The sequence below is a fragment of the Rhinatrema bivittatum genome, chromosome 1 (assembly GCF_901001135.1).
Source record: "Rhinatrema bivittatum chromosome 1, aRhiBiv1.1, whole genome shotgun sequence".
Taxonomy (NCBI): domain Eukaryota; kingdom Metazoa; phylum Chordata; class Amphibia; order Gymnophiona; family Rhinatrematidae; genus Rhinatrema; species Rhinatrema bivittatum.
In genome coordinates this window covers 609,784,278-609,807,675 of record NC_042615.1, presented here as the reverse complement: position 1 = coordinate 609,807,675, position 23,398 = coordinate 609,784,278, and the positions used below count along the sequence as shown (strand labels likewise).

Here is a 23,398-nt window from a genome sequence, read left to right as displayed (position 1 = left end):
ACCATGTCCATAACAGACCCTCATAAAGTCTGTGTATTGTGTCTTGGATGCGAACATGATGTCTTGACCTGCACCAAATGTGCCTTAATGACACCTAAAGGTTGCAAGGCCAGAATGGAGAAAATGGAACTTCTCTTCCGTTCTCAAACCCCGACGCCATGTATTGCATCGACGTTGTCTGAACCGGCACTGTCCACTTCGCGCCAGTATTGGCCACCGGCCGGTGACTGCCTGTCGTCGACAACTTCTCAACCCTTGACTACCTCTACCCCCCCCTCAGGACCGAGGGGATCGTAGAGAGAAACATCAGCATCGACACTGGAAGTCCCGGACCATCGATGAAAGAAAGTCATCGACCTCGCCATCATCCGAGCCGCCATTGAAGAAACCCCGTCCAGAAAAGGCACGACGCTTTCTGCGACCAGGTCACCGAGGAGATCCTCACCCGGACGGGTATCGGGAACCGCGACTCCGCCTTTTATGGTGGTCCCTCCGGCTATGCAGCTGCTTTCTTCTTCCATTCTGGAGCCGGGGCTGCTTGCTCCAGGTCTTCGTGAAGAACTGGACAGTATGGTTCAGGAGGCCATCGATAAGGCGATGCATAGACTCCAAGGTCCCCCGGTGCCGAAATCTGTGCCGGTCGTGAAACCGACCATCGATTTCATTCCGGCAGCATTAGCACTGCTGCTCTCGAAGATAGAAGCTCTTATAACTGCTTTTCCACCGATGGATCCTGGGTCACGACGGCTCCGGTGCCTTCCCCGCTTACTCCGTCATAGGGAGGAGAAACACCATTCCGCATTCTGCCATCGGGTGTCCTGCCAATGCTTCAACCATCGATGCTGATGCGCCCATCATGAGAGGTCTAGAACGGGTAGATGTGAATTGGTTTTTTACTCTTTCGGATAATAGGAAGACTAGGGGGCACTCCATGAAGTTAGCATGTGGCACATTTAAAACTAATCGGAGAAAGTTCTTTTTCACCCAACGCACAATTAAACTCTGGAATTTGTTACCAGAGGATGTGGTTAGTGCAGTTAGTATAGCTGTGTTTAAAAAAAAGATTGGATAAGTTCTTGGAGGAGAAGTCCATTACCTGCTATTAATTAAGTTGACTTAGAAAATAGCCACTGCTATTACTAGCAATGGTAACATGAAACAGACTTAGTTTTTGGGTACTTGCTAGGTTCTTATGGCTTGGATTGGCCACTGTTGGAAACAGGATGCTGGGCTTGATGGACCCTTGGTCTGACCCAGTATGGCATGTTCTTATGATCTTATCCATCCATGCTTGCACCGGTTCTCTCGATGCCTTCATTGATGCCTCCAGTACTTCTCTCGATGCCTTCGGAGCCTAGACCGAGACCTTCAAGAATACCATCGCCCCGTCCTTCTCGGGTTCCTAGAGGGGCAGATGCTGATCCCTATGACACCTGGACCAACGATTCTTCTCAGGACACCGATGACTTGCCATCTCCACCTTCTCCTACAGAAAGCAGGAAGCGTTCTCCTACAGAGGACCTTTCCTTCATAAATGTTGTGAAGGAAATGTCTGAATTGGTTCCCTTCCAATTGCAGACTGAACAAGATGAGAGACATCAAATGATGGAGCTGTTACAATTCCTGTATGCTCCCAAGGAAATAATCTCTATCCCTATTCACCAGGTTCTTTTGGATCTCCTCAAAAAGAACTGGGAACACCCTGGTTCTGTTGCTCCAGTCAACAGAAAAGCTGATACCACTTATTTGTTCCAGTCAGCCCCAGGATTCCAGAAACCTCAGCTGGATCACCAGTCTGTATTTGTAGAATCTGCCCAAAAGAGGGCAAAAAGATCAAAATCCCACTCTTCCTTTCCCCCAGGTAAGGAACAGAAAATCTTGGATGCCATTGGCTGGCGTGTCTTCCAGGGATCAGTGCTCATCTGTCGGATCGCCTCTTACCAGCTATATATGACCCAGTACAATAGGGTCTTATTCAAGCAGATAGAGGACTTTGCAGAGACCCTGCCTCAGCAATTCCAGGAACAGCTTCAAACCCTGGTACACAAGGGTTTTGAGGCAGGGAAGCATGAAATAAGATCCTCTTATGATATCTTGGACACCGCTTCCAGGGTGCCTGCAACTGCTATTTCGGCAAGAAGGTGGGCCTGGCTTAAGTCTTCTGACTTGCGCCCTGAAGTGCAAGACAGATTATCTGATCTGCCCTGCATAGGAGACAATCTGTTTGGCGAACAGATTCAGCGGACGGTGGCGGAACTCAAGGAGTATCACGAGACCCTTTGCCAGCTCTCTCTGATGCCCTCTGAGTATTCCTGCAAACAGCCATTCAGAAAGGATACTAAAAAGTCATTCTTCCGTCCAAAGAAATCCTATCCACCACCGTCTAGAACTCGTTCCACGAGACCTTTTCAGAAGGCCCAATCTCGTCCACCTCGTAAACAAAAGCCCTGCTTCCGGCTTTTGACTCCTATATAAAGATCAGCAGTCAATTTCCACTGCCTCAGATACCAGTGGGAGGTCGATTGTGCCATTTCAATAACAGGTGGCACACAATCACCTCAGACCAGTGGGTCCTTGCCATAATCTCTCAAGGTTATCGCCTGAACTTTCTCTCCATTCTTCCGGACTCCCCACCTCTACCGACGTGGAGAACATCCAACCACTCACTACTCCTGGAGCAGGAGGGTCTCCATCCTCCTCCAGTCCAGAGCAATAGAACCAGTGCCCTACTCCCAACAAGGCCTAGGATTCGATTACCGGTATTTTCTAATCCCCAAAAAATCAGGCGGCGTTCGTCCAATTCTGGACCTATGTGCCCTCAACAAGTACCTCCACTGAGAAAAGTTCAAGATGGTAACCTTGGGTTCCCTCCTTCCTCTTTTGCAAATAGGAGACTGGCTCTGTTCTCTTGATCTCCAAGATGCGTACACACACATTGCGATAAATCCATCTCATCGCAGGTTCCTGAGATTTCTGGTAGGCCCCAAGCAATATCGATACAGAGTGCTCCCATTCGGCCTGGCATCTGCACCTCGAGTCTTCACCAAGTGCCTCGTAGTAGTAGCAGCCTTCCTCAGGACTCAAGGTGTTCACGTCTACCCCTATCTAGACAATTGGTTGATCAGGGCTCCCACTCAGCAAGCTGCTCTGTCGTGCCTACCTTTACACACTCTGATTTCGCTAGAATTTCTAGTCAACTACGCAAAATCCTGCTTAGTCCCATCTCAAACTTTATCATTCATAGGGGCAGACTTGGACACCTTGCAGGGAAAGGCATTTCTGCCTAGACAGCTCTCTCTCTCTCATCTCTCTCGCATAGTAGCTACAGTCTCAGCGCCACACGACTGCACGCCACTTCCTCATCCTACTAGGACACATGGCGTCCTCAGTACAGGTTACCCCAATGGCCCGCTTGGCCATGAGTCATGCAGTGGACTCTAAGATCACAATGGACTCAGTCCGTCCAACCTCTATCGACCACTGTCCACATCACCGACTCACTCCGTCAGTCTCTAGCCTGGTGGAAAAATCAGACCAATCTCCTCCAAGGTCTGCCCTTCCAGGCTTCAGACCCTCAAATAATTCTCACCACCGATGCTTCCAACCTCGGCTGGGGAGCCCATGTTGCCGATTTGCAAACACAAGGAACTTGGTCTCCAGAGGAAGCCAAACACCAAATCAATTTCCTGGAGCTGCGAGCAATCAGATATGCTCTAAGGGTGTTTCAGGATCGCCTTTCCAATCAGGTCATCCTGATTCAGACGGACAATCAGATGGCCATATGGTACATCAACAAACAGGGAGGGACAGGCTCCTACCTACTGTGTCAGGAAGCTGCACAGATATGGGTGGAGGCCCTCTCCCACTCGATGTACCTCAGGGCCACCTACTTGCCAGGAGGGGACAGTGTGGTGGACATTCTAAGTTGCACTTTCCATTTGCACGAGTGGTCCCTCAACCCCACAGTAGCGGACTCAATATTCCAACGTTGGGGTCATCCTCGCATAGACCTCTTTGTGTCACCTCAAAACCGCAAAGTAGAGAACCTTTGCTCTCTCACTCGCAGCCAATACTCTCAGCCAAGAGATGCGTTCTCCCTCTCATGGGCAACTGGTCTCCTATATGCATTCCCTCCACTTCTACTGCTCTCAAAGACTCTCGTGAAGTTACGTCAGCACAAGGGATGCATGATTCTGATAGCACTCACTGGCCTCACCAAGTGTGGTATCCAATACTTCAGGATCTCTCCATTCACAGGCACATTCACTTGGGAAAGGACCCGCTTCTGATCACTCAGAATGACGGGTGCCTATGCCACCCCAATCTTTAAGCTTTGTCCCTGACGGCCTGGATGTTGAAAGGTTAATGCTTCAGCCACTTAACCTTTCGGAGCAAGTTTCCCGTGTCCTGATTGCTTCACGGAAGCCTTCCATGAGAAAGTCTTACCTATACAAATGGAACAGGTTTGAGTCATGGTGTCTTCTCAATCCCTTGATCCCTTTACCTGTTCCACCTCGAAGTTTCTAGACTATCTATGGCACTTGTCAGAGTAAGGTCTAAAAACATCCTCCATCAGAATGCATGTCAGTGCGGTAGCCGCCTTCCATAAAGGTGTCGGGGACGTTCCTATTTCGGTACAACCCCTCGTAACACGTTTCCTGAAAGGCTTGCTTCACCTCAAGCCTCCACTGCATCCTCCGGCCCCTTCTTGGGACCTTAATCTGGTCTTAGGTCGGTTCATGAAACCACCATTCGAGCCTCTCCAATCCTGTGATCTTTGCTTTCTCACATAGAAAGTGATATTCCTTTTGGTAATAACATCTGCTCTCAGAGTTAGAGAGTTACAGGCCCTAGTTACCTATCCGCCTTACACTAAACTTCTGCAGGACCGAGCAGTACTCCGCACTCACCCTACGTTTTTACCTAAGGTAGTATCTGAGATTCACATTAATCAATCCATTATACTACCTATCTTCTTTCCCAGGCCCCACTCCAATCCAGGAGAACAGACTCTGCATACCCTTGACTGCAAACGGGCTCTAGCCTTCTATCGAGACTGTACAGCTGCCCACGGGAAAAACACTCAATTGTTTGTCTCTTTCCATTCCATCAAATTGGGGCAGCTTGTGGGTAAGCAGACTCTCTCCTCCTGGTTAGCGGACTGCATATCCTTTTGCTATCAGCAAGCAGGCATTCTGCTTCAAGACCATGTTAAAGCACACTCTGTGAGGGCCATGGCGACTTCAGTAGCGCACCTACGCTCGGTGCCGCTTCCTGGCATTTGCAGGGCTGCTACCTGGAGTTCTCTCCATACCTTTACAGCCCATTATTGTTTAGACAAGGCCGGAAGACAAGATTCCATCTTCGGCCAATCTGTATTGCGCAACCTTTTTACAACTTGACATACCAACACCCTTCCACCTGCCCATTAGGGTTCAGGATGCCCTCTACCAAATTCCACCCCAGTGCTTGTGTTTATTGCACATCTTGGGTACATTTTGTGCATTTCTCGGACATCCTCAGTTCGGTACTCACCCATATGTGAGGACTACCATCCTGCTTGTCCTGTGAGAAAGCAAATGTTTCTTACCTGTAACAAGTGTTCTTACAGGACACCTGGATGTTAGTCCTCACGAAACCCGCCCACCACCCCGCGGTGTTGGGTTCGTTACGTTTTCTTATTTTATTTTTCGGCACTTCCTGTAGCTTTAAACAAGACTGAAGGGGGACCCCTGCTGGCTGCAGGTTTAGTGCCATGCTGGGCATGCCCAGTAGGTGCCAGTCAAAGTTCTAGAAACTTTGACAAAAGTGTTCCGTGATTGGGCTCCATCCTGTGATGTCACCCATATGTGAGGACTAACATCCTGCTGTCCTGTGAGAACACCTGTTACAGGTAAGAAACATTTGCTATCTCCATGATTCACAACCTAATTTACAATAACAGTTTTATCTGGTTATGCTCATCACTAAGCATTTTTAAACCTAACAGACATCTACACTCAGCAAACAAAAAGCTCTTAGACATCCTTACCACAAATTGCCAGACTTGAGACCTCATCAGAAAGCACGCCTTCTTAATCGCTGGCCCAACCCTTTGGAATACTTTTCCTTACTCCCTCTGACTAACATCAGATACCAAAGAGTTTAAGAAAAATCTGAAATCCTTCCTATTCAAAAAAGCTTTTGATGACTCAGGTTAATATCTTTTTCATCGCAATGGAGGCATGTCTCTACTGAAATCAAGGCTCTGTCCATTGTTTATTACATATTTTAATTTGTTTTATACTGCATGATGTATATTATGCTATCTTGGTATATGTAATAAAAAGGGGCGGGGCTAGAGGCCACCGACACAGCAGCCATTTGCTGCTGTGTCGGGGGATCGCGTGCCGGCGCATGCTACTTGCGCCTGCCCCAAGGCAGGGACAAAAGGTAGGACAAGGGTTTGGGGTGAGGGTTAGGATAGGGCTTGGAGGTGGGATGGTTATGGGAAGGGGTAGGGAAGGTCAGGCTAGGGGGTAGGGAAGTTCCCTCCTAGACCGCTCCCAAATTGGAGCGGACTGGGAGGGAACTAGGGAAGGCCCCGCGCGCTGACCCCCAATTTTATAACCTGTGCGCGCATGTTATAAAATTAGGCATCCATGTGTGCGCGCTGGGTAGCGCACGCGCATTCTTTTAAAATTTACTTTGTCATACATACGTTCTTTGCAACCTACTTGACAGTCTTTTGCGGACATCTCTAGGATCTAGAAGTTATATTTGCCAGTAGAACTGTATTCAGAATGCTTATTTTAGAAGAAAGTTATCTAAAGCACTGAATTGTCACATAGTTTTTGTTCTTTTTTTGTGTTGTCTACTTTAACTTTCTCTGCTATTTAAAAAAGAACTGAAGCAGTTGATCCTCAGTTGGATTGGTATGAAAATTTTAGGTAATTGTAGGAGAGACTTTGCAGATCATCACTTGATAGCATATGTGACCAATTCGTGTGATACTGAATGTGATCTTTAGGGAATAAGCAAACTTAAATTACTTTTTACTAATATTTATTTGCCTGTCCAAAGGCATTTTATGTTTGGTCTTGTAATGTGGAAAAGGCTGTGAATTTTGCTGACACATTTCTTGTGAAGTAGTAATACTCCTATAAACTTTCTCTATATTTATGGGGACAGACATCTGTAACTTAAACTAGTAAAACAGAATGTTTAGGGTATGTTCCAAAAAGTCAGATTTCTAGGAGACAGAATGAACATTTTATTTATTTTGCTGAGTCAAATCAAAACTGCAGTAGTTTGTTTTGGGGGTTTTTTCAGTTGTGTTTCTGAGACACATTTGAACAATTGGCAGGAAGCATTTGGTTAGACAAGTGATAATTTATTTTACTGTTTTGCTTTTTCAGGTAGCTAAAGCAGCTTTTCAGCGAAATAATGATCCATTAGATGCAGCTATTTTTTACCTTGCAATGAGAAAAAAAGCTGTGGTTTGGGGATTATACAGGTAAGAGGAATATAAATGTCACTTTTTTGCTTCTCTAATTGTAATCTTTGCAGGAAATTCTTTTGTTTTAGAGCACCAAAAGATGATAAAGGGCTGAGCTTTAGAGGTCACAAAAGTCTCTTCTGGGCAAGGAAGAAGCTATAATTTCCTTGATCTTCCTTCATTTTTACCAGGGTCCGGGCTATTAGTGGTATGCAGGGTAGGTATAGAAAAGACCTGTTCTCCAGTTTAATCGAAAAAGTGTCCAACGCTAGACTGCGTGAACACCACCTTTTCAAACAAAATGCTGGAAGCTTGTTGAGATGGATAAGAAACAAGTCTCTCTCTGGGATTCCCTCAGATGTTTGATTCTTGTGGGTCCAGAGTACATTCATGAGGGTTGAGGACTAGGCCGAATTTATCTGCTATCACATCTCTTTGCCTGGCAAATTAGCATCGAGGTGAATAGATGTGTAGCCTACTGTCCACTTCCAAATTCTAAGGACATCCAAACAGAGGCAACGATCCAGTTCTCCTCATTTACTGATATAGAACATGGCCTTGTGATTATCAGTCTAGAAGGAGTATTGACAGGAGAAGATATTGATGGCGGCTGAAGAGGACTGGCAAGTAGTGCTTGTTGGGTAATATTGGGACTTAAAGGTTTGGGGAGGGGTAAATTAGCTTCTAGTGGGATGCGTGCCTTGATTAAAAGCTAGGAACGGCAAGTAATATTTGAATGCGTGTGTGTACCTGGTTTAAAAAAAAAAGACTAGGGGTGGCAGGTAATTTCTTTTAAGTGTCTATGTGCGCTTTGATTTTAGGAAGAGAGGTAACTTCTTTTTAGTGTCTTTCTTTCCCTCATACCCTTCCCTAAACTCATTCTTTGATTTATAAACTCTTGCCCCCTATGAGAGTACAAGAGATTTTAGCAACAAAAACCAATCAGGGATTTATCTAGAACAAGGGAGTGATCTATCCCTTATCAATTAGATTGTTCCCTTGCAGGTCATTGCCAGATTAACATTAAATTCATCACAAATTTAAAAGACTCTATTTATATATCTTCACTCCTATAGCAACCTAAATTAACTAGGAACTCAATATTAAGATGCTGACAGCAGTCCAGCAGCAACAGGGGACCTTCCAGTCTTTTGCACAGAGTGCCACATATATGATTATCTACCCATCAGTGAGAGGTTATATATGTGCACCTGGTGCAAATAACTCCTGGCTCTCAGAGAGAGAGAGAGTCCGATCTCTAGAGGCTACAGTGGCAGATCTGGAGGAGCTAATATATATATATATATATATATATATGTAGAGATAGATACAAGTACAGATGAGACGTTCAGAGACATAGTAGCCAAGTCCCAATTCTAGTCCAGCAGCCCCTTTGAGGCTTTAGAGGAACAAGACCACCTGGTTGGAGAGCATTATCCCAGTGTAAGGGGAAGTGATCCTGGAATAAGACCTGCTCTGGGTAAAACATTATCCTCTCACACAGAGAATGTCTAAGGAGGGAAGGGTTAAGTCAGACATCATAGTTGGTGATTTGACTATTAAGATTAGAAAATTGGGTGGCTGGTGGACATGAGCATCACCTGGTAAGTTGTCTGCCTGGTGTGAAAGTGGTAAATCTCACGCATCACCTAGATAAAATTTTAAACAATTCTGGGTGGGAAACTGGCTATTAATTACATCAGTAGCATGGGATCATCTTGGTGTTTGGGTACTTGCCAGGTTCTTGTGGCCTGGTTTGGCCTCTGTTGGAAACAGGATGCTGGACTTGATGGACTCTTGGTCTGACCCAGCATGGCAATTTCTTATGTTTTTATGTTCTCTCAACTCTGACATCGCTGTTTTCCTAGACACAATTCTACTGTCAGAGAATGAGTAGTCTTGGATTAATATAAAAGTAAAAGCTTTATATATTTTTGCATCTGGCAGTGACTCAAACTTTGGGGTCTTTCCTCTAGCAGATCCCTGTAAAAATGCACCATGATTGAACCTGTGGGCTTTGGGGGCACTGTAATTTAAAGGGATTGATCAACCCTAAAATGCTACCCTTCAGCTTGCCAAAACCTCTGTCTCAACCCCCTTCTGTACTGGCCATGCCTTGAGGTGGCCAAAATGTAAAAAAAAAATAAAATTGAACTTTTTTTTTGTACATATTTCTTTATTGATTTTCACATGAACAAATAGGAAAACCAGATAAAAATTAAAAAAATTCATACTTCTTCCAATCCAAAATTCATAGTTCTTCCAATCCCCCTCGAAACAGTTGAAAGTCCTCCGAAACCTGCCCATTTGCTAGTATTGTTGACTTGGGGCTATGGTAAAGCACGGAAATGTTATGTATAATTTCTCCCCAAAAGCCATATCTTTCCATAATGGAAAAAAGGTATTGCCAGGACACTCTATCGAATGCTTTTTCAGAATCAGAGCCTACCACCATTGCTTCCAAGCCTTTCTGTTGGCATTCCTCAATAGATATAATCAATTTAGTCATATTGGTGCTAATAGATCTCCCTTGGACAAACCCCCACCTGATTGTCTTTAATGGATGGGAAAACCTTGCTTAATCTATCTGCCAAAATGTTTGCAAACATTTTAGCTTCGTAATTGAGTAACGAGATAGGTCTATATGCTGCCGGAGAGGATAAGTCCTTTCCTGGTTTTTCTAGGATGGTAATGAAAGCTTTAGTGACGGCATCTGGGAATCTGCGGTTCCTTTGGGCCTTTGGGCCTCCTCATAAAAATGGAGGAGATCCTCAGAGGCTTGATTAAGCAAAATTTTGTAATATTCTGCTCTCATACCATCTGGCCCCAGAGCCTTGTTTCGCTTACTGCCCTGGATTACTACTCATAATTCTTCCAACTCAATGGAGCGGTTTAACCTTTCCAATTGTTCCTCCGAGATTGTAGGAATATGGAGAAAAAATTCCCCCTCCTGTATAGGGCCCCTTACCCTATCTTCCCTGTAAAGGGATTCATAGAAAGTCCGAAAGGCAGCACAAACATCTTTACTGGCAGTTAACAGTTTGCCCATAGCATCTTTCAATTTGTCTTTGTAGGTTTTCCCTCTGTGTAGCCTGACCATGTTGGCCAGCAACCTCCCAGCCTTGTTTCCGAATCGAAATAGCCGATAAGCTCCCTTGTGTAGTGCCTGTTGCACCCTGTCATGTAACAATGAGTTCAGCATCTTTAAAATCTCATTGTATGTCCTTTGATTTTGACTATTATTTCGCTGTGCCAACTGTTTTTTAGCCTGTCCTAGCTGACTTTCTAACTGAATGATGTTCCTATGCATGGCTTTTGACTTTGCTGTTAAGTATGAAGTGATCTCTCCCCACAGGACTGCTTTGCTCATCTCCCAATATAGGTTCAGATCCCCCTTATGTATATGGTTTTTCATATTCTCTCCATTTATTCTGTAAAAATACTTGGAAATTTCTATCATCAGCAAGGTGGCTAGGGAACCTCCATAGTTTTTGTTCTAGGTTCACCACTGCCCGCTACCACATCGGCGCTGGTCAGAGATTGTGATGGACCCAATTGTTGCTTGCTGTATTTTGGGGAATAAATACTCAGACACCAACAGATAATCTGTCCTGGATGTAGTTGCATGTGCCCTGGACACATAAGTATAATCCTTCTCAGTGGTGTGCAAGAGTTGCCAAACATCCAATAAACAGAGTTCTCTGCGACGATAAGCTATACCCCTACCCTTTTGTTCCCTAGCCTTTATAGTTGCCTGGGATTTATCTAAACTCGGTTCATGCACGCAATTGAAGTCTCCCATCAAGAAGAGGGGACCCTTTATGAGCGACAGGAGCATACTGACTAATTTCTGAAAAAAGGAGTGCGTATAGGTATTTGGGGCATACCCTGAGCAAATGGTGCCCTCCCTTCCCTGTAGTCTGCCAATAAGTATAAGGACACGACCATCTGAGTCTGAAAGTTGTTGCATGAGTTCAAAACATATAACCTCTTATGTATTAAGATCGCAATTCCTGCTTTACATCCCACTGCTGGAGTATAGTAGCATTGCCCTACCCAGCTCCGTTTACGTTTCTTACTTTCCACCTCTGTTAAATGGGTTTCCTGCATTCCCACCACATCTATCTTATGACGTTGTAGAGCACTAAGAACCTTTTGTCTCTTTATTGGTGTACCTAAGCCTCCCACATTCCAGGAACAATACCTCAAATGATCTGTCCTGCTAGTTTTAAAGATTCAGTTCCTCTAAGTTTCAAAGTACTTCTTCGGCTGAAGGGCTTCCCAGCCTGGACCCTCAGCCCTTCTGTTTCCCACACCTCCCAGAGTAATATCTCAGTAAGGATCATGTCATCTAAATGAATAAGCCATCAGCGAAGAGAATCAACCCTTAGTACTCCCAGAACTCCCTCCCCCACCCCTCCATACCAATTCCCATGTTTATTTCCCCCCCTTTACCCCAACTACCTCTCTTCACCTGTCTCCGTATGAGTCCCCTTAAAAATCGGGGCTGGAGGTCAGTATGAGATGCGCTCGGGTGCTGCCCCTCGCAGCTACATTTAACTGGTATTTAGTTTTAAAACACTATGGAGCAATGAACTGTGGTATACATTAATAACTTGAGACCATAGGTTAAACCTTCCAAGAAACCTCAAAAGAAATGACATACACCTATATTTCTTACAATAAACTAAATTACTTCAGAAGCCAAACTGTCCCAGTGGTTTAACATGAGAGAAAAAAGAAGAAAAAACATGGCTGCAGAGCTCAACCTTCAGCGTTGTTCCTCCAGACTCGTGAGCCAGGCTACCACTTTGTCTGGTGCATTAAAAGAGAACATCTTTCCAGATTTTCAGGGTGGCCGGGAACTGAAGAGCAAAACGGATGTTCTTGTTAAATAGCTCATTTCCTAGCATGTAGCAGATGGACTCAAAACAAATGGGTATAGTGTGCTCGTGCTAGCAGTTGGAGACGGATCTGACGTCAGCACGGGGTACATATACCCCCGCAGGAAGTGCAGCAACTCAGTAATTTCCGTCTCCAAAGCAGTTTGGAGCTACCTCACGCTCGCTGAGCGTTTTTCCAAATTCTAACAACTAAATTCATTGAAGAATCCTACCTGAAGACTAGCCCCGCACTCCTGCGGTGATACCATTCGGTCCCTCCCCCAGTTGTTTCCCGAGGTGATTTCCGTGGTCCCTCGGAGGTAAGAGCCTCGGTCCGGTGGCCGATTCGCGGCAGGGACCTAGCCCCCGAGTGAGAAGGGCTCGGGCGCGGCACAGAGGCAGCCTCGGTCCCGGTGCGGACTTGGCCCCCCGAGCGAGACGAGTTCGGGTGCGGCCTAGAGGCAGCGGGTGCACTTCCTCTAGCGCGGCAGTGACGGTAATCACCCTCTCCCCCCGCAGCCGGAGACCGCCCGGGTCGCAGCCGGGAAGCGCCGAAGACAAGGTAAGGCGTACATCTTTACTTGTGGGTCTCCGAGGAAGCGAGGATTAGCGGGGTCTGCCTACGTGGCAGCCCGCCAAGGAGGTCGCCATTTTATCTGCCTGCTCGCTGTCACCATTTCCCTGGTTCGTCGCCTCGCTCTAGCGCTCAGGCCAGACTGAGCGCACAGGCGACGGGCGCATATGTTGGGCGCCCGAAAATAATTGGGCGCATATTTGATAAATGGCGCACATTGAAGACACCTTGATAAGCCCGCGTTGCTAAGCCCGCGTTGCTGGGCGCGCGTTGCTGGGCGCACGGTCATAGGTAAGCGCACGGTCATAGGTAAGCGCACGTTGATAGGCGCACGCGCACGTTGATAGGCGCACGCGCACGTTGATAGGCGCACGCGCACGTTGATAGGCGCACGCACGTTCATAGGGGATATGTGCACATTAGTAGGCGCACATCTTTCGCGCATGCTACAAGGCGCATACTCCGGCTGGGAGCACACCACATAGAGATAACAGACGAGATGGAGCGTAGGAGAGCCCATGCGTCCGCAGAGCCGGCACCTCCAGAATCAGGCATAAGAGCTCTAGGCCTCTGCTCAGCATGCAACCTCAGAGCCACACAGAGCGAGGAAGCAGACTCCCTATGTGCCCAATGTGAGGAGAGGCCCTGGGAGTTCCAGGCCAGGGCCGGTCCCAGCCCAGCGTACTTGCCAGTTCCTCAGGGAACACCCCGGACCTAGCAGGCAGCGGTGAGCAGCCAGGGAACCCGAGAGACCTGGTGCCCCTAAGCCTAGAACCTGCTTCGCTCTCCTGGGTGGAATTATTCAAGGGGATTCATGCCTTTGTCAAGATGCAGTCTGATCCTCGAACAGACCCATATGTACCGGAGGACCCCGCCCCGGACCCTCAAGACCTAGGCACGGCCACTCGCCACCCGGAAGCCCCACTTATGGGGATTCAGATTGTTCTGAGGAAGAGGGCGAGCCCCCCGAGGAGGGAGAGCTTCCCTCGGGGATAGAAACGTATCGAACCATGAGACGCTTCTTTCTTAAAGAGGATCTCCCAGACCTGGTCTCTCAATGCCTGTCGGAACTGGCTATCCCGGGCCAAGGCACCCCAGGGGAACCTAGGATGAACCCTCTGCTAGAGGGCCTGCGCCAAACGGCTCACCATTTTCCCCTCTTACAAGCAGCACAACAGCTAATTGATCTGGAATGGAATGCGCCGGAGGCCTTATTCAAAGGGGGTCGGGCCTTATCTGGCATGTACCCCCTGGACCCGGCAACCAAGGAGCTGCTGGTGTGCCCTAAGATAGACGCCATAGTTTGCACAATTGTGAAGCGCACCACCATTCCGGTGGAGGGGGGGGGTGGCCCTCAAGGATGTACATGACCGGCGCATGGGCGTCATTCTGAAACAAGCCTTTGAGGTGGCAGCCATGTCCCTACGAATTGCGACCTGCTGCACCGTGGTGACGCATTCCTGTTTATCACAATCTAGGAACAACACCCCGGGAGAAGAAATAGAATCAGCTCTCTCGTTCCTCACTGACGCAGCCTCCGACCTAGTCCGTACGGCAGCCAAGGGAGTGTCATTCTCAGTGGCAGCCAGGAGACAGCTCTGGCTACGAAATTGGTCGGCCGACTCCTCCTCCAAGACACGCCTCACAAGAATGCCCTTTAAAGGTTCCCTCCTCTTCGGCAGCGACCTCGAGAAACTGGCTAATAAATGGAGCACCTCTCCATTACCCCGTCTACCAGAAGACAGGTCAAGGAGGAGCCAGCGCCCTTTTCCTAGGCCATCCAGAGGTAGAAGCTCTCAGCGCTTCAACCCTTACAGGGCTCGCTACCAAGCACATCGTTCTCAGACCAGGAACCAGTCCTTTCGGACCAAGCACAACAAGAGGAGAATCGGCTCGGGTTCGGGTCCCGGCCGCACCCCAGAATGAGAATCAGCCGACCCATCTGGGGGAAGAAGCCATAGGGGGCAGGCTAACCCTATTCTACCGCAGTTGGGTCGAGATTACCTCGGACCAGTGGGTCCTCGCCATCATCCGAGAAGGGTATTACCTGGACTTTTTTCGGCTCCCTCCGGACAAGTTTGTGGAATCACCTTGTCCACCCCTCAAGAGGGCGGCACTGGAAGCTACCTTGCGGAGGCTCCTGTCCCTAAACGCCATAATCCCAGTGCCTGCATGGGAGATACATTCTGGGCATTATTCCATTTATTTCATAGTACCCAAGAAAGAGGGCACTTTCAGGCCCGTCCTGGACCTCAAGTCAGTCAACAGACACCTACGGGTCCCCAGCTTTCGCATGGAAACTCTGTGGTCAGTCAAAAGTGCAATACAGCCAGGGGAGTTTCTCACATCCCTGGATCTGTCAGAGGCCTACTTGCATATCCCAATCCATCGGGATCACCAGCGCTACTTACGCTTCAAAGTCCTGAGCCAACACTTCCAGTTCCGAGCTTTACCCTTCGGGTTAGCCACCGCGCCGCGGACCTTTACCAAGGTCATGGTAGTAGTGGCGGCGGCGTCACTCAGGAAGGAAGGAATTCTCGTCCATCCCTACTTGGACGATTGGCTGATCAGGGCAAAGTCACCAGAGGAGAGCCACCAGGCAACCAACAGAGTTATATCTCTTCTAGAAAGCCTAGGATGGGTAGTCAACACAAACAAGAGTTCCCTACAGCCTGCTTAGTCGCTGGAATACCTAGGAGTCCGATTTGACACCCAGGGAGACAAGGTCAGCCTGACCTCAAAGAGGAGATCAAAACTCCGGAATCGTCTGCAGACCCTGCTGAGCGCCACCCGGCCCACAGCTTGGGATTACCTACAGGTCCTCGGCCTCATGGCATCCACTCTGGAGATGGTACCATGGGCGCGGGCTCATATGAGACCATTACAACGCGCCCTTCTATCTCGGTGGAGCCCACGTTCACAGAACTACACCATACACCTACCCCTACCAGCCAGAGTGCGGAATCAGCTTCAGTGGTGGTTGCAGCCCAGCCACACGAGCCGGGGGTCAAAAATGTCCTCCCCAACCTGGACTCTGCTCACTACAGATGCTAGCCTGAACGGATGGGGAGCACACTGCGAAGAACTAACCGCCCAAGGGCGGTGGAACAAAGAAGAGTCGGGGTGGAACATCAACCGACTAGAGGCACAGGCAGTCAGGCTAGCCTGCCTACGATTTGCCCACAGACTTCGAAAAAGAGCAGTCAGAGTGATGTTGGACAACGCCACCACGGTGGCATACATCAACCGACAGGGCGGAACCAGAAGCCGACAGGTATCCTTAGAAATAGCCCCCCTGATGGCTTGGGCGGAGACAAATCTCCAGGACATCTCCGCCGTCCACATTGCCGAGAAGGACAACACCATGGCAGACTTCCTCAGCAGAGAAAGCCTAAATCCGGAGGAATGGCAGCTGTCGCCCACAGCTTTCCAGATGATTGTGGATCAGTGGGGGACTCTGGCATGGACCTACTAGCGGACAGGTCCAACGCTCAAGTACCCAGATACTTCAGTCGCAGGCGAAATCCTCTCTCCCACGGGATCGACGCCCTGGTACAGCCATGGCCTCAGGGGATCCTGCTATATGCCTTTCCTCCATGGCCCCTGCTGGGCGCCATTATACACAAGATTCAGCGGCACAGAGGCCTAGTTCTTCTAGTGGCCCCGGACTGGCCCAGAAGATCCTGGTACACAGACATGAGAAGACTGCTGGCAGGGAATCCACTACCCCTGCCTCCACACAGGCACCTGCTGCAGCAAGGTCCCATCCTCCACGAGGATCCAGCTCAATTCTCTCTTACGGTCTGGCCATTGAGAGGACTAGACTGAAGAAAAGGGGATACTCGGGGCCGGTAATAGATACACTCCTCCGAGCACGCAAGTTCTCCACATCACTAACATATATAAGGATCTGGAGAGTATTTGAAGCCTGGTGCGACACTCACAGCACCAATCCGCATGCCACTAAAATCCCTATCATTTTGGATTTCCTGCAAGATGGACTTCAGAAGGGTCTGTCCCTCAATTCCATCAAGGTTCAGGTGGCAGCGCTATCCTGCTACGGTCCCAGGAGTGATGGCAACAGCATTGCCACACACCCAGACGTTTCACGTTTCCTGAAAGGAGTCAAACACATTCGCCCGCCACTGAAGTGGCCAGTGCCCCTGTGGAACCTCAACCTAGTTTTGGAATTTCTAGCGGGACCCGCCTTCAGACCCCTTCGAGGCCTGTCCCTCCATTTGTTAACCTTGAAGATGGTGTTCCTGCTGGCCGTATGCTCAGCACGCCGCATCTCAGAGCTACAAGCGCTGTCCTGCTGCGATCCGTTTCTCAGAATCACCCCAGGGGCTATCCATCTTCGCACAGTTCCTTCCTTCTTACCCAAAGTAGTCTCACACTTCCACCTCAACCAAACCATATCCTTGCCAACCACGGAAGGTTTGAAGAAGTCTGAAGAAGGTCGAATACTGCGCCATCTCGACATCGGCAGGCTGCTGTCCAGATACCTGGAAATGTCAGAAGCAGTACGAAAGACGGACCACCTGTTCGTCCTTCACAGCGGGAAGAAGCAAGGGGAAGCGGCCTCATGGGCAACCATCGCCCGCTGGATCAAAGAAGTTATCAAGGCAGCCTACGTAGAAGCGGGAAAGCCACCACCTCTACGGGTCAAGGCTCACTCTACCAGAGTGCAGGCGGCCTCCTGGGCAGAAACTAGGATGCTGTCACTGGCAGAGATATGTAAAGCGGCAATGTGGTCCTCCCGCCATACCTTCTCCAGATTCTACCGTCTGGACGTCCAGGCCAGGGAGGACACAGCATTTGCGAGGGCAATCCTAAACGGACCTCGGGCAGCCTCCCACCCAGTCCGGGAGTAGTTTTTTGTACATTCCATTTGTTTTGAGTCCATCTGCTACACGCTAGGAAATGTAGAGATTACTTACCTGATAATCTTGTTTTCCTTAGTGTATGCAGATGGACTCAGCATCCCGCCCGGCTGCTGGTGTACATGGGGATTCACCGACTAACGGTAAGCCATGTTTGCTTATATAGGGCTTCCACCCTGCCGGGTGTCGATGCCTTCCGGTTGAGAACACTGGCAGTCTCCAGCTACTATCAATCGGTCAGGGTAATCATGTTCATTTAATCGATCGGTCAGTCACACATATATCCATAAAGCTTTTGCAAGGAAGATTACTGAGTTGTTGCACTTCCTGCGGGGGTATATGTACCCGTGCTGACGTCAGATCCCTCTCCAACTGCTAGCACGAGCACACTATACCCATTTGTTTTGAGTCCATCTGCGTACACTAAGGAAAACGAGATTATCAGGTAAGTAATCTCTACATTACAGGACTGAGAAGAGCTTACGTTTGTCCGCTACACTCGTGGAGAAGTCCTGGAAAATCACAGTTTTTTGATTTTGGTATCTAAGATCCTTAGTTGTGCAGAAGGCTGTCAGGATCAGTGTGCGTTGAGCCCAATCTAAAAATCTGGCTATTACCAAGCTTGGTCTGCAGTCCGTGTCACTTCGGGGACCAAGCCTGTGCACCCTCTCAATAATTAGTTTACTCTCCAGCTCAGGCAGATGCAGTTCTTTCGGCAGCCAGTCTTCCAAGATGGCTTTCAGATCACTTTCAGAAACAGCTTCAGGGATCCCCAGAAATTTAAGATTGTTGTGGCGGGTACAATTTTTTTAAAATTCTTTATTTTAATTTTCAAGACAATATCCAAGTATATAGACCTTGTACAGTAAAATAGATACTGGTACACAGAATACTATTAATAATAAACCAAAAATTCTTCAATAACAGAAATAAGTCTGATTCCAGATATGAAAATTATAAGAAAATTGAGGGGAGCAGGAAAGGAGCATACTATTTAAACAGTTATATTATACATTAAAGAGAAATAAGACCACATGCAGCGAATAGTGCTAGGCGTTAACTTTCTAGAGCAGGGCTAACAACTGGGTCTATTTGGGATCTTGCTGCCAAAAAAGCTCTTAACTGATCTGGTTCATAGAACACATATTGAACATTCAAATATCTAATTAAACATTTGCAGGGATATTGAAAAATCTACTGGTTCCACTTTAAGAATTTGGGATATTTATTTAGTTGCTATTTAAAAAGTGTTATCTGAAATGAATTTAGCACTCAATGACAAAAAAAACGGAAATTTTATACATCTGCCCAAAATTAAGTCCATTGAAAGAACTTGAAATAAGATAAACTTTTGTTTATCTTGAAATAAGATAAACATTTGTTCGAGATCTGGGAATAATACTAGATTGTGAAGTTATCCTCAAGAAATCTATATAAATAAAAATGTTAAATAGTTTGTACGTCGTCGCTAATCTTGCCAACCGCTTAACCGAATGCTTTCAAATTTCCACACAACATTCACTTCCCATACGGGAAGGATCTTATACACTTACATTGCATATAGGTCACACCTGTGACAGGTAATACAAGTTTAAAAATTGCTTACACAAAACAGCGACATCTGGTGGCCGTCAGCGCAAGCGCAACCTCTTACACCTTTCACACACACTCACACACCACACCCCACCCCCACACAGGGCTATTGCCTTTCATTCACACTCCCTGATAACACACAGAAATCCACACTCATCACACCACACACCCCCACCCACACGCCTGTCAGTCACTTACTTCACCCACCCTCCCAAAACACGAATTCCTGGCTGCTACATTGGGAAGGACCCAAAAAGCAACAGGGTAGGTGATCCAGTAGAGCCGTAAGGAAGTAACAAAGTGGTGGATGCCACAAGAAGTCTTTTCCAAATATTTATTGATGGAGATGCAAATATCATATACAAGTGCCCGACTCTGGCCAAGTTTCGCCACCAACGGTGGCTGCCTCAGGGGCTACAAACAAATATATAAAAAATTATAACATAAATATGTGTTAAAACATATATCTAAAAAATCATAAAATCATTAAAACACAATTAATACAAATTAATACAATTATGAAATGTAAATCAGTTAAATACTAAAAACTCCTCATAAAATGCATCTAACTGAAACTGCATATAAGTAAAAGAAGTGACAAGAACCATCAGAATATAGATTATATCAGTCAGCAACATCAATATGGACAGGACTATCCGCATAATGTAAAATTGTGAAGCGATACCTTGTATCTCAGAGAATCATTGGGATGATGGTCAAAATGAATTCCAACGTGCACATATGTCTAAAAAATATTAAAAACTTTTTTTAAAAAAACGTTTTTATTATTATTCCTCTGCAGCTAAAAATTCTAATAACACTGAAAATCATGCTCATCAACAAATTAAAAATAACCCCCATAAATTAAATAAAATAGAAAATAAAACATAACATTTTTTTGAGTATTCTGTGAGTGATTGATAAAATGTGTAAATAAATAACGTATAAATAAATATTAAATGTGTCGTGTGCAAATTAAATAAGTCAGATAGTGCCTCTAACTAGCATCAGGCTTAAAACTCTATCAAATTGTGTTAATCTCATTCTAAAAAGATTTTTTCTTATGTAAAACTTATTCTTAAAAAATCAGGGACTGTAAACGATACAATGGGCGCCCACTTACATCTCATTTTAATTTCGGCTAACATCAAGATTAAAACTCTATAAAACTGTGTAAAACTCTTTCTGAAAAAATTTTGTGTCAAACTCATTCTAAAAAAATCCAAGGACTTACTAACATCTCCTTTTCATATCGGCACAGTCTGTCTCCTTTCACAAGAAATTTGAAGGATGGAGACGCCGAAGTAAATTAATTGAAAGGAAGGGTTTGGCACCAAAACCGCCCAATGGTTCATTGAAAGGGGCGTGGTAAAGCAGTCAATCGGTTGCGGGATCAGCGTAAAAAATAATGAGCGACCATTTTATCTCAAGCATATACCAGACAAATATGGTATAAAGTATTTTCAAAGACTATCAGTGTAAAAATGTTGTCAGCCAAGGCGAGAGTGTGTCAAATGAACTAACTGTAAATACTCATGTATTATATATTAAAACGGATGAATGAATCAAAATTATTGAACACAGATCTACAGTAATGCGAACAAATCTAATAAGTAACAATGTAGCTAGCACCAAAGGTACTACTAATGTGATACATCCAATATAGAATTTTCTTGATACGAATCTTCAAAATTTAATTCTAAGAGAAAACCACTATGTGCCAAATCATTACCCAAAAAGTAGCAAAGTGTTAGTTCATTAAATGCCTATGTACCAATTTACATTACATTCGAGCAACGGCACGATTCGTCTCCACTCACAAACAGTTAAAGGGACAAAGACGCCGAAAGGCACACTTTTAAGGGGTGGGTTAGGCGCCAAAAGCACACAATCAGTCATTAGGAGGCGTGGTCAGACAGTCAATTAGGGGCGGATTCAGCGCCAGAAAAACCAGAGAGTGTAATTAACTTACTATACTAGGATATATTACAGACCTTGTGTCTTATTCAGATATGAAATTTGGATATAAAATATTGATGTCAGTGGATTGTTAATTCTTTAGAAGTGGTTCTGACATTAAAGGGGCTTAACTGAGCACTTCTTACAATGCCGGTTCGATTTCCAAACCACCTCATCAATTATAAAAGCAAAGTCTATAAATAAATATTGGTGCAGGAAGTTTTTATGTGTTGTGCATATATCAACATGATCTAATGGCTTATAATTAAATGCATGCAACTTGTGAAAAATTATTGAATACATCGTGTACAGAATAAATAAGTGGAATAGTGCATCTAATTTATGACAGAGTGGTTAGCAACAAGATGGAACTCTATTGATGTAATATTATATGAATTTCATTATAAAAAACCAAGAAATATAAACGATCAGCTGTGCACCCACGTCTCTACTCGCCAGGAATTTGAAAGACAGGAACGCCTAAGTAAATTGATTATAGGATCGATCCATGTAATATAAACGATCAGCTGTACACCCTCTTGCATCCCCTTTCAGTGTCTACACGGTCTGTCTCTTCTAGCAAGGAATTTAAAGGACAAAAACGCCTGAGCAATTTAAATTGATTTAATTAAAAAGGGGCGTGGTGAAACAGTGTCAAAAAAAGTATATATACCAGGCATAGTCTGATACAAACTATTTTTAATGTTTTTAAAAATAATCAATGTCAAGCGAAGCGAGATACAATAGATCAGCGGGTATGTATCAAATAAATTGTGAATACTCTATTGGTTATTGATGGGTAAATCATATCGCTGACTAGATAAAAATAATTAATTCTAACTAGTAACAATATAGCTAGTACCAAGAACAATGTTGAAGTGATACATACCATATAGAGTTTTCAAAAATTATTTCTACCAGAAAACCACTATATATCAGGTCACACCTCGAAAAGTGGTAAAGTATAAGTTTAGCTCGTACAAAGCCTGAGTACAAACTTATATTTCATTTGGATGGGGGCACGATCCATCTCTACTAGCAAAAAATTGAAATGATTTATTGTCAAAAAGTTTTTGCTTCTATTGTATTTAGAAGGGGTTAAAACATCATAAAAAAATTTTTTGGATGTGTTGATGAATATCTTTTATCTAAATGGGACCGAAAGCAAGAATCCAAGGCTTAGACTCGATACATACAGGCATAGAACCTGTTGGTCAGACATCATCCAGCTGAATGAGCAAGCTTATATACAGGAAGAGTGATGACATCAGGGCGTGCTACAGGAAGTCCAGGTTGCAGAGTCCATAAAACACGGAAGTGGAGAGAGTCTTGAGCAAAGTAGGAAGCAAAAGAGGAGCCCGTGCCAGAGACTATGTATGCCAGAATTATCACAGGTAGTAAAATTCAATGGAGCTGGAAGTTTGACCCACTGGATACCCTTCTGGGAGCAGAGGTCTGTGGCTAGGGTTATGTTACACTTCTCTTACCTTTTCTAGATATTGTTTCCAGTCTTCCCTTTTCTGCGACTCTTGTAATTCATGAATATTAACTATTTTTTTCAGGTGCTTTTTTAGAAAACCATAGCAATCTCTCATTTTCCTTCTACCTTTATTTAATTTTTATAACAAAAATGTTTACCCTTAGAATATCTCCTTTTAGTTTTACCCACTGCTCTAATACTTAGATTTTCCCATCCTGTTAACTCCTTGAGGTACTCCGCTATTTTAAGTTAGTTTTCCTGATATCTAGGACCCTTGCTTTGAATGAGCTTTCATCATGTCTGCTCTAATCTTGATTCCACACCGAAAATGAGTGCTAAGATAAAGTTTGTACAGTCCCAAAAAACTCAGAACAATTTAAATGTCCAAAAGTAATATTTATTCAAAACGGCAACTCCACTGTATAAATCATGCTTTAAGCAAGGAGGTCCCCCGACACGGACCCGTGTTTCGCCAGGGGCTGCATCGTGGGGGACGCACACAATATTTTAGAATAATCTGTAATTAAAAGAATAAAACAGGACTGTAAC

General features: G+C 45.6%; 1 protein-coding gene across 3 annotated transcripts in view; it reads left to right on the top strand.

The window, feature by feature from the left end:
- Positions 1 to 23,398, top strand: part of DMXL1 (Dmx like 1) — a 692,618-nt gene that overhangs the window by 392,688 nt on the left and 276,532 nt on the right. For all 3 annotated transcript variants that reach the window (XM_029570948.1, XM_029570967.1, XM_029570958.1), the window contains exon 21: positions 7,398 to 7,495. In XM_029570948.1, coding sequence (XP_029426808.1) covers positions 7,398 to 7,495 — 98 coding nt within the window. The remainder of the gene's footprint in view (positions 1 to 7,397; positions 7,496 to 23,398) is intronic.